Raw genomic sequence first — 11293 nt, 5'->3', positions numbered from 1 at the left:
AAGACCAAGAAGTTCCCTTTGTTTATTGTCACACTGGCAGAAACCCCGGAGAGCCAGCCTGCAGATCTTACCAAGATTACCAAGCTTTGTAGCTGTGTGGTAACCACAGAAGCGCCAAAGGGCAGAAAAGGCCCAACCATGTGTTTCAACTGCCAACGGCTCGGGCATACCTCTGCATTCTGCCACCAGAAGCCACGCTGTGTGTGTTGTGGAGAGAACCACAACTCCAAGGAATGCCCACGAGATAGGAAGAAGGAGCCGGCGACATGTGCAAACTGCAAAGGCCCACACCCGGCAAGCTACCGTGGTTGCCCGTACCTCACAAAAGCAAAGCAAGAGGAACGGGAAAAGCGGACACCCCACCTGATGGAGCAGGCACCAAGGAAGACACCCACTACTCAATACCAGCTTCCCCGCCTGGCGCCGGAGAGACAGAGATCCACAGAACACCTGATCCCAGACCAAGGCACGGCATCCACCCAGAGGATGCAAAACCCAGACGGACAGACCTACGCGGAAACTCTCAGGACACCATCCACCAACCCCGTTGAGGCGGCCAACCCGGACCCCGCAGGCGGAACCGCAAGCCCAACAAACTGGCTAGAGATCATCCTTAAAATAGCGAGCGCTATTGCGAGAATGGATATTCACCCCATTGTGACAATGATAGCGAATCTCATCCCGGCCCTTCTCAGGAGCACAGAAACTAACTACCATGGCAGCAACATCTAAACGCAGTTCTGTCATCGTGATGTGGAATGCAAATGGTATCAGCAAGAAGACAGATGAACTCCTTCACCTGATGGAATCGAGGAATGTATGCGCAGCTCTGCTCTCGGAGACCCACCTTCAAGGAAACCAAAAACTAAGCCTGGCGAACCACAGGGTATACCGTACCGACCGGGCAACAGGAGCCAGAGGTGGTGGGACGGCTGTGATTGTTAACACACGGGTCAGCCATAATGAGATTGCACTACCACCCCTCCGGAGTATTGAAGCCACTGGAGTACAGCTAAAGACTGCAACAGGACCACTGCGACTAATTGCCACCTACTGCCTCCCTAAGGTGAAGCTACAGTTGGGAGACTTGGAAGCTCTGCTGGACTCCACTGTCCCAACCATCATCGGGGGAGACCTAAATGCCAAACACCGGTGCTGGAACTCAAGGACAGCAAACTCCAGAGGACAAGCTCTTCTTGCTTACTCAAAGGAGAGTGACTTTGTAGTGGCTGGCCCTACAGAACCCACCCACTACCCAGGCACTGCAAGCCACACACCGGATGTCCTGGACATTGTCTTACTGAAGAACGTGAAACATTCTGTCCAGTTGGAAACCCTGGCGGAACTGACCTCAGACCACAACCCAGTTACCATTACTGTTGGCGACGAGATGGAAACCCACCAGCAAACACCCAGGTACAACTTCACCAGGGCGAACTGGAGCCTGTACAAAGAAGAGTTGAGCAACATCACAAACCCCCGCCCCTTGGACACCAACGGAGACATTGATGATGCTGTTAACACCTTTACTACCGCAGTCCAACATGCAATAGAGCACAGCGTCCCGAAACAGATGCCCAAACGCTGCTCCAACTACGACCTACCGAGCGGGATCAAGCAAGCGATTGCTGAGAAAAACAGGGCCCGACGCCAGTGGCAGAAGTTCCGCACACCTGACCTTCTGGTAAAGTACAACTCACTTGCCAGACTACTGCGACAGCAAATCAGCCAACACCGGGGGGAGAGGTGGGAGGCCGCAGCAGCCAAGCTGAAGGAATCCGACAACTCTGTTTGGAGAATGACCCGACGCCTGACCGGGAAGAAGGAGCCTAATCCACCTATCCAGGGCCAGACCCACCTGGCATGTAGCAACAAGGACAAGGCAGAGGTTCTCGCTGACACACTGGAGACAACTTTTAGGCCTAACCAAGCCAGCAAAATAGCACGGGAAGTTGAGCAAGGAGTTAACAGGCATCTTACCGAGCACCTACCAGTGACCGAAGCGGAAACCCTTGAAGGATGCACCAGGACTGAGATAACGCAACTTGCAGAAAAGCTGGCAAATGGCAAAGCACCAGGAAGTGACGGAATTACCAACCTGGCCATCAAGAAGCTTCCGCCGGCAGCCATGGAATGCCTCACAGAAATCTTCAATGCATGCATGCGGCTCCAGCACTTTCCTCAATCCTGGAAGGAAGCCAAGGTCATTGTATTTCCAAAGCCTGGAAAACCACTGAGGGATCCTGCAAACTACCGTCCGATAAGCCTGCTCTCTGGACTATCGAAACTCCTGGAGAAAGTTATTCTTACGCGCCTCCGCCACTTTGCCTCTGGTAAAAACATTCTACTAAAGGAGCAATTTGGATTCCGGAAGGACCACTCAACCAACCATCAGCTGCTGCGAGTCGTTGACATAATAAGCCATGGATTCAACATCCACAAATCAACTGGAGTTGTCTTCTTGGACGTGGCCAAAGCGTTTGACAGAGTTTGGCATGAAGGACTACTGCACAAAATGATCAACCTGAAATTCCCAAACTACCTGATTAAGCTGACTGCAAGCTACTTGCGGGAGCGCACATTCCACGTGGCTGTGCGGGAAGAGCTCTCAACAACACGCCCCATCCGCGCAGGCGTGCCACAGGGATCAGTCCTGGGACCTTTCCTGTTCAACCTCTTCATGAATGACATCCCCACAGACCTCCACAAGACTCAACTGGCACTCTACGCAGACGATGTGGCAGTCATCTCCCAGTCCTTCAGAGAGAAAGAAGTAGCTAAGAACATCCAGAAAGCACTAGACATGCTATCAACATGGTACAGCGACTGGCAAGTAGGACTGAACTCCAGCAAGACTACAGCTACACTGTTTACCAAAAAGAGGATCAAGACACACCCGCTAATCAGCCTCAACGGAGAGGCAATCAAATGGGAGCCAAACAGCTGTTACCTAGGGGTAATCCTAGATAGCAAGTTAAGCATATTACATTTCACCGATTAAAGATCATTTGAATACTTGGTATAAGTACATGTTCCATGTCAGAGAGCTCTGTGCTGTATCTGTGCAAACACTAATGTTATCACATTAAATCTTTTTAATTGTCCCACTTACAAGCACTAAATAAATAATAACTTTATTAGGACGATATCGGTCTGAGGCGGGATTTTTGAACATCGCAACGGCTTTCACAGAACCAATCAGAGCGAAGGGCGGGACCAAAGCAGCCAATCACAGCGATCTGCAGTCCATAAATACGCAGCTGCAGCGTTTTTTTCTTTATTAGTTCCTGACCGGAGACGCGCACTGACACAGCAGCACAGGATGGCCCGGACCAAGCAGACCGCCCGGAAATCCACCGGAGGGAAGGCTCCCCGTAAGCAGCTAGCGACCAAGGCTGCCAGAAAGAGCGCACCGGCCACCGGCGGAGTGAAGAAGCCTCACCGCTATCGGCCCGGTACTGTGGCTCTCAGGGAGATTCGCCGCTACCAGAAGTCCACCGAGCTGCTCATCCGCAAGCTGCCCTTCCAGCGCCTGGTCCGGGAGATCGCCCAGGACTTCAAGACTGACCGGCGCTTCCAGAGCTCGGCTGTCATGGCTCTGCAGGAGGCCAGCGAGGCTTATCTGGTGGGGCTATTCGAGGACACCAACCTGTGCGCTATCCACGCCAAGAGGGTCACCATCATGCCCAAGGACATCCAGCTGGCCCGCAGGATCAGAGGGGAGAGAGCTTAGGCCGGCTGCACCCTGACTTCATTTACACCCGAAAAACAAAGGCTCTTTTAAGAGCCACCACATTTTCAATGAAATTACCTGATCAATATGAACACACGGATACTGATCTCAATATAGAGAATTAAAGAAGTGTGTTATCCTTGTACCAACATATGTACTTGATGTGTGACAATTTAGATAAACGCACCTTCAATATTTGTGTATTCTTTGTCATGTGATATATAGACTTGCATGCATAGTCACCATTTCATGCTGTATATGGGTGCACGTAAAGACAAACCTGTACATGTCCCCCCTCCCATGTGCCACTGGTGATCAAACTGAAGTGTTATGGAATAGCGTGTGCTTGATGCTTTCAATGTGATGTAAACACTTTTTAATAACATGGTGATAAATACGTTTTTCTGATGTAAACTACACTTTTTTAATTTTATATAAACCGTGTATGTGAATATTATGTAGACACAAACAAAACCATAATGTCACCTAATATGTCAGTTTGTCTGAGATTTTTATTCGTGAAATAGGTTAGGGACTACAAACTTACACATGCACCTTACAGTGCTCGTAGTATCAATTCATATACACTTATGCTCTGGCAGTGTAACACAAACCCCTGCATGGGACAAGTTGGAGAAACATTCACAGTTACACACCATGTGCACAGCTCTCTATGTGGGGTTGTGGTGGCTCTTAAAAAGAGCCTTTGTGTTTGTAAGAGGCTGAAGTTCTCGGTCTCACTTCTTAGGAGCTGCCGCCCTCTTGGGCTTTGCTGCTTTGGGTTTGGCTGCCTTGGCCTTAGCTGGACTCTTAGCAGCTTTTGGCTTCGCAGCCTTTTTAGCCGCCGGGCTCTTCACGGCCTTCCTGGGCTTGGCAGCTTTAGACTTCTTCGGGCTTTTTGCTGGCTTCTTGGCTGCCGCCGGTTTCTTGACCTTTTTGGGGCTTTTCTTCACTCCCGCCGGAGCCTTTTTGGGTTTCTTGGGGGACTTGGCGGGTTTCTTTGCCACTGGCTTCTTGAGTTTCCCCACATCCTTTTTCTTGGCCGCCTTCTCCTTGCTCTCCAGCTGCTTCTTATTCAGCTTGAACGATCCGGAGGCTCCGCTCCCTTTCAGCTGGATCAGGGTTTCCTTGCTCACCAAGCCCTTGAGAGCCAGCTTCAGGCGGCTGTTATTCTTCTCCACATCGTAGCCTCCTGCAGCCAGAGCCTTCTTCAGAGCAGACAGGGAGACCCCGCTGCGCTCCTTAGAGGCGGACACAGCTCTCACTATCAGATCGGACACGCTGGGACCGGACTTTGCTGGGCGGCTTTTCGAGGCTCCGGCCGCTTTCTTCGGCTGCTTCTTCTTGGCGGCGCTTTCTGCTGGAGGAGGAGGAGCAGGAGCGGTCTCGGCCATTGCAGCTGCAGGTAAAATATCCCAACACACTGACAGAAAGTTATACTGGGGGCGGGGACCTGCCGGGACTTATACAGAGAGCCTGCTGCTCTGTGATTGGTTAGTTATCGGAGTGAGCTTCTCTCTCATTGGGTATAATCACTAAGCCCCGCCCCTGACTCTCATCCTCCCGGATCACAAACACTGCTCTGACTTTGTGTTTCTGAGGCTGCAAGAAAAGGGCATTTTATCCCCTAATTATTACTCACATCCCCCCTTCTTGCATGCAATTTATAAGGAATTATATTCTCTTCACTGCTGTATCATTTTTCTGCTGGGAAAGTACAAACACAATTAGGAATAATGGGTGAAAGTTCGGCTCTGTAGCCCGGGATTTGCCAGATTTCATTCATATCTGTCTATTTCTGTCACTTTTACTTTGCTCAGACTAAATGTGCAACCTCCATCCTCATACAGTGACACTAAGAACATATTATTCTACAGTATCAGTTTAAAATAATGTGCATATAAATATATAAACATGGTCTGGGGATTCACTATATATGTACAAGTAGCACAATAATTCCTGTGCAGTGTACATTGCTATTTCATGTTGTTCCATTTCCCCGGTACTAAGCTCTGTATTATTCCATTGTCAGTTATGAATATTGGTTATTAAATGGGAGATTCGAAAAGTTTTGTATTCCATCTGTTCTGCAAATGAATAGTTTATAATGATATGTATGTAACATTATGTTTTCTAAAAACAATCATAGTAACATACACATCATGTGAATGACAGTAAATATATTTTAATAATGTAATAATCAAACATCTATTTTGTTTAAGCTTTATAATACAATTGGGAAGTGTTAAAAATATTTTTATTTGTGGGTTACAAAAAAATGTGTATGTGATATTAATGGAAGATTAGGTTATTAATCACCCTGTGTGTTACATAACTATGTAATGTCACTATTAGCACTATGTATAGGAACTGACATGTTTTGTGACCATTGTCACCAGAGACCAGAACTTTTAACATCTTTACATCAGGATCACTATCACCAGAAAATAATAATAATAATAAAAATAATAGTACGTTCTTGTATAGCGCTGCTAGTTTTATGTAGCACTTTACAGGGACATTTTGCAGACACAGTCCCTGCCCCGTGGAGCTTACAATCTATTTTGTTGGAGCCAGAGACACAGGGAGATAAAATGACTTGCCCAAGGTCACAAGTAGTTGACACTAGGAGTTGAACCAGGCTTCAAACTCACTCTCAATGCCAGTGTGTTTTACTCAGTGTTTACTCACTGAGCCACTCCTTCTCCCGAATGACACACTAGTTGAATAAACAAAAGTTTATTCTGGCAAGCCAGAAAACACACAACATACATGTGACGGTCGGGGTAGCCAGCCTCACATAATAAGGTAAAGCCTGGCGTCTCTCAGCTGTGTCTCCGTAAAACTCCCACTTGCTCCGCTGACCGGGCTTCTCTGGCGCTTCTCAGCTGAGATCAGTGCTTGTGTATGCTCTTTAACACAAAGCACTTTTTAAAAGCCTGCCAGCGCGTCTCCGATCGCCTCCATAGGTTGTCTGGTTCCCTACACCGGCCTCACTCCTTACATAGCCCCTGCTGGATATCCTTAACATGGAGCAGGGGCCCTTGACCAATCACAACATGTATTGTGACGTTGCCGCCAAACACAGGATGAGCACTCGCCCTGCTGCACAAATGGGGGAAGGGGATCAGCTTAAGGGCTCAAGACCAACCCTGCAATAGGTCCCTCCGGTCAACCCCAAATATCCCAAATATATATATGGGCTGCCCCGTGTGCCCCAGACTCCAGGTTTTCGAGCCCTGATATCTCACTCCTATATCCCTTACAGCCATGAGTCTCCCCATGCATTAAAATATGTTTTATGTTTCATACATGTATTTTAAGGCTCTTTGCAGTCAGACAGGGCAGCTGCTTAAGGTGCCAGCAAGTCTGCATAATGTCTGTAGTTCAAAGAGGAGACAGGATGTTGAGAGGTGTGGTGGTGCTAAGTGGACGGGGCAGGGCGGAGTACTGAGTCTGGAGAACAGAGACAAACTGTGGGGAGGATCCTCTGGCCTGCCAGACTTAATGGAGCCTACTCAGTAGGTGGCAATGGGTTGACTGGGGCAAGTGGAAGTATGTTGGTGCATTTCCCATTGGCCAATTCATATGTCCTGTCCCCCACATCCCGAACTGGCATGGCATGCACCCTCCTCTGATGTCAGCCAAGAGATGAGCCCCTGTTTCTATTTTCTAGTGGGATAGGGTTTCCACGCTCTGATTGGTCGCTCCTCCTAACACCATGCTAAGTATAGCTTAGTGGAGTGTATGTAAGGAGATGACCAAGGCAGAGAACCAGACCATCCAGTGACTTGTGTCGATGAAGGTAAGGTGGGCTTTTCAAAGTTACTCTTTTCGAAAAAGCAGAGGAACCGGGGGTATATTCCAGTCAGGGTAAGCCCACTCTAAGCGGGCGCACAGCACTTAGGAAAGTGTACATTACCCCCCAAACCTCCATTAAGTGTGCTTTTGTTGTCTGTCTATTGTGTATATCTTCTTGTTGTACGCAGGTTTTCCAAAATAAACTCCATTTTGTTTCTACTACTCAGTTTTGCCTAATGTATGATCAATGAACAAATATAAAAGATGTTACAAGTACCTGGTCTCCCATGACAACCTCTCCACGCTAGCCTGAGCGAAGTCTCTAGAGCTGAGATCGGCTGCCCTTTTTACAGATTCCCAGCCTCCATAGGAAATCATGGAGAACAGGGCAGAACTGATCACAGCTCAGATACCGTGAGTTGGGCCAATCACAGCACGATGGGCAATCTGGGCGACGAGTATGATGGGGAGGCTGAGGTAAGGAGGGTGGAATTATAAACCAAAAATGAGAACCGCTCTTACCTGCCAATGTTCTCAATGCTGACCCGATATCTCTTTATACGCCTCTCTCTCTGGGCAGACTGGCATCCAGATAGGAGGTCGACCAATCCCCACTCTTTTTAGTCATTAACACATTACTCAAAAACAGCAAGCTTGACCCTACCTGTCTTTCTAACTATCGACCTGTCTCCCTCCTGCCTTTTGCCTCAAAACTCCTTGAACGTCTTGTACTCTCTCGCTTGCTCCATTTTCTCAACACCTATTATCTCCTAGACCCTCTACACTCTGGCTTCCGCACTGCTCACTCCACGGAAACAGCCCTCACTAAAATAACTGACGACCTCCATGCTGCCAAAGACAGAGGTCATTACACTCTGCTCATATTACTCGACCTCTCTGCAGCATTTGGCACAGTGGACCACCCTCGTCTCCTCCACATTCTCCATACTCTTGGTATTCGGAACAAAGCTCTATCCTGGATCTCATCCTACCTCTCCCATCATACTTTCAGTGTCTCTTCTGCTAACACTTCCTCCTCCTCTTTTGATCTCTCTGTGGGGGTACCCCAGGGCTCTGTACTGGGACCTCTTCTCTTTTCTCTGTACACACTCTCTCTAGGTGACCTAATAACATCTTTTGGGTTTAATTATCACCTCTATGCCGACGACACACAAATATACTTTTCAACACCTGACCTTACACCTGCTGTACAAACCAAAGTTTCTGAATGTCTCTCTGCTATATCATCCTGGATGGCCCTCCGACGCCTTAAACTCAACATGGCTAAAACAGAGCTCCTCATACTTCCTCCCAAACCTGGCCCTACTACCTCCTTCCACATTACTGTTGGAACTACAATCATTCACCCAGTAGCCCAAGCACGCTGCCTAGGGGTCACACTCGACTCCTCTCACATTCGCCTCTCACATTCAAAACATTTCTAAAATGTGTCGCTTTTTCCTCCGCAATATAACAAAGATACGCCCTTTCCTCTGTTGCTCGACTGCTAAAACTCTGACTCAGGCCCTCATTCTCTCCCATCTTGATTACTGTAACCTCCTGCTGTCCGGCCTTCCTGCCTCTCACCTGTCTCCCACACAATCTATCCTAAATGCTGCTGCCAGAATCACTCTGCTCTTTCCTAGATCTGTCTCAGCATCTCCCCTCATGAAATCCCTCTCCTGGCTTCCGATCAAATCCCACATCTCACACTCCATTCTTCTCCTCACTTTTAAAGCTTTGCATTCTTCTGCCCCTCCTTACATCTCATCCCTAATTTCTCATTATGCACCATCCCGACTCTTGCGTTCTTCTCAAGGATGTCTTCTTTCTACCCCCTTTGTATCTAAAGCCCTCTCCCGCCTTAAACCTTTCTCACTGGGAGGCGCATGCGCGACGGTACAGAGTACGGACGTGTAAGTTTCATGCTCCGTGCTCCGTGCCCCGCTCGAGAAATAAATTATAAAATAACCACAGAAACGAGTAAAAAACAGCATATACAACACCGTTAAAAAGCACAGGATCCCAAGATGTCCAAAAGAGGGGTGCGAGTAACAAGAAGAAGGGGCTGCCAGAATACTTCGGAAGAACGTGGCCGGGCAGAGCGGAGTCAGAAATGGCGCCGATTTTAAACGCGGGCTCAGAGTCAGAGCCAGACGGAGAAGGAGAAGAAAGAAGAAATCAGCGATCAGGGCCTGGGGCCGGTCCGGCAGTGCGACTTCATGCGGCTTTCTAACGATCTACGGTCCATGTTACAGACTGAGATGCGGGATCTTAAAAAGGAGGTATCAGGCCTGGGAGAAAGGACGGGGGTCCTCGAGACGAAAATGGACAAGTCCATCAAAGCCATTAAACGACAGGACAAAAGGTCTGGGGATTTACAGGCACAAATAAATGAGATCCGAGACAGGCAGGAGGACGCGGAAAACCGCGATAGGAGAAACAACCTGCAGATCAGAGGAGTGCCAGAATCAGTCCTGGACTGTGATGAATACATCACGCGGTGGATGGAGTCAATACTGCCGGAGATGCAGCAAAGCCTGCTGGCTATGGATCGCTGCCATAGGGCACTAAGGGCCAAACCGCTGCAAAATGAGCAGCCAAGGGACATTGTGATCAGACTGCACCACTATAGAACGAAGGAGGCTGTGCTCCAGAAAACAAGACCACTACCAGCAGTGGAGTTTGAAGGGGCCCGGTTACTAATATTCCAGGATCTTTCCCCAGTAACGTTGGCTAGGCGGAGAAACCTGGGCCCCCTAACCAAAACTCTGAGAGACAATGGGGTGAGGTACCGGTGGACCTTCCCCTTTGGCCTTTCGGTAACGAGAGGTGTCAAGACCATGCTAATAAGAGTGCCATAATGCACAAGCTAGGGCTAGGGGAGGCCCCCGTGCACTCAAGCCCCCATGAACCAACCCTGGACCCAATCTGGTCACAGAGCCCCAAAGCTCCACGAGCGAGAAGAGACAATTAAAGGCCAAAGAAGTAATAAACAAAAAGCAAAGAAAGTTAAAAAGTTACTCTGTTTTAAAGTTTAAGAAATGTCCCCAGCAGCTACAGACGTTGTGCAATTTATCAGCCAGTTTTAAGGTGATAATCGCACGCCACCAAAGACTCAATCACCGAGACCTGCAAAAGAAATAAAGGTACCTGGAATCGCTGGCCTTCAAAGCAGAGAAAGCATGGTCTCCAAAGATGGCGGTGTAAATGGAGGCACCGCTGGATCCACGCTGAACCGCAGGAGCAGGAAGGTAAAGGAAGGCGGGAACCTGGAGAGAGCGCGAACACCTCCGTCCGGCCGAGCAACGAAATCCAAAATGGCGGCGGAGCGGAAGGACATTATCACCCTGAGTCGGAAGATCGGGCGCCATCTTGGAGGTGGCAGCCACGGGGTGGCAGCCACGGACGCGCACGGCGGGCCCGGATGACGACAGACGGAGGAAGGCAAGACTAATAGGGACCCTAGAGGTGGCCGAACATTGCCGGACCGGCTTTTCTACACTAGTATAGAGGAGGAAGTGGACGGGGAAGGGTAGCGGAGGGAAGGGGAAGTAGCGGGAGATAGAAGGGGTATGTTAATAGTAGAAAGAAGAGGGGAGAAGGCACTCCACAATAGAAGGATAAGAGGAAGAGGCTTAAGAAGGTAAAGTAGGTTAGACAGCAAGGGGTATCAAGGAGAGGAGAGGGAGGTACGGCGATAAAGGGGAGGGGAAGGAAGGAAGTCAGAGTTTGGGAAGTGAAGAAGTGGGGCAGTAG

General features: G+C 48.9%; 2 protein-coding genes across 2 annotated transcripts; one reads left to right on the top strand and one right to left on the bottom strand.

Moving 5' to 3' along the window:
• Window positions 1–3296: 3296 nt before the first annotated feature.
• Window positions 3297–3759, top strand: LOC142473539 (histone H3-like). The gene has a single exon (XM_075580699.1). The coding sequence runs from the start codon at window positions 3323–3325 to the stop codon at window positions 3731–3733; it is 411 nt and encodes a 136-aa protein (XP_075436814.1). The 5' UTR covers window positions 3297–3322; the 3' UTR covers window positions 3734–3759.
• A 704-nt stretch (window positions 3760–4463) lies between these two features.
• Window positions 4464–5150, bottom strand: LOC142473538 (histone H1-like). Its single transcript, XM_075580698.1, has one exon. It carries the CDS (start codon window positions 5125–5127, stop codon window positions 4471–4473), a length of 657 nt encoding a protein of 218 aa, XP_075436813.1. The 5' UTR covers window positions 5128–5150; the 3' UTR covers window positions 4464–4470.
• Window positions 5151–11293: the final 6143 nt, after the last annotated feature.

The sequence above is a fragment of the Ascaphus truei genome (genome assembly GCF_040206685.1).
Source record: "Ascaphus truei isolate aAscTru1 chromosome 12 unlocalized genomic scaffold, aAscTru1.hap1 SUPER_12_unloc_2, whole genome shotgun sequence".
Lineage (NCBI taxonomy): Eukaryota > Metazoa > Chordata > Amphibia > Anura > Ascaphidae > Ascaphus > Ascaphus truei.
Note: the sequence above shows the minus strand (reverse complement) of the source record. Positions and strands in the feature narration are given on the sequence as shown.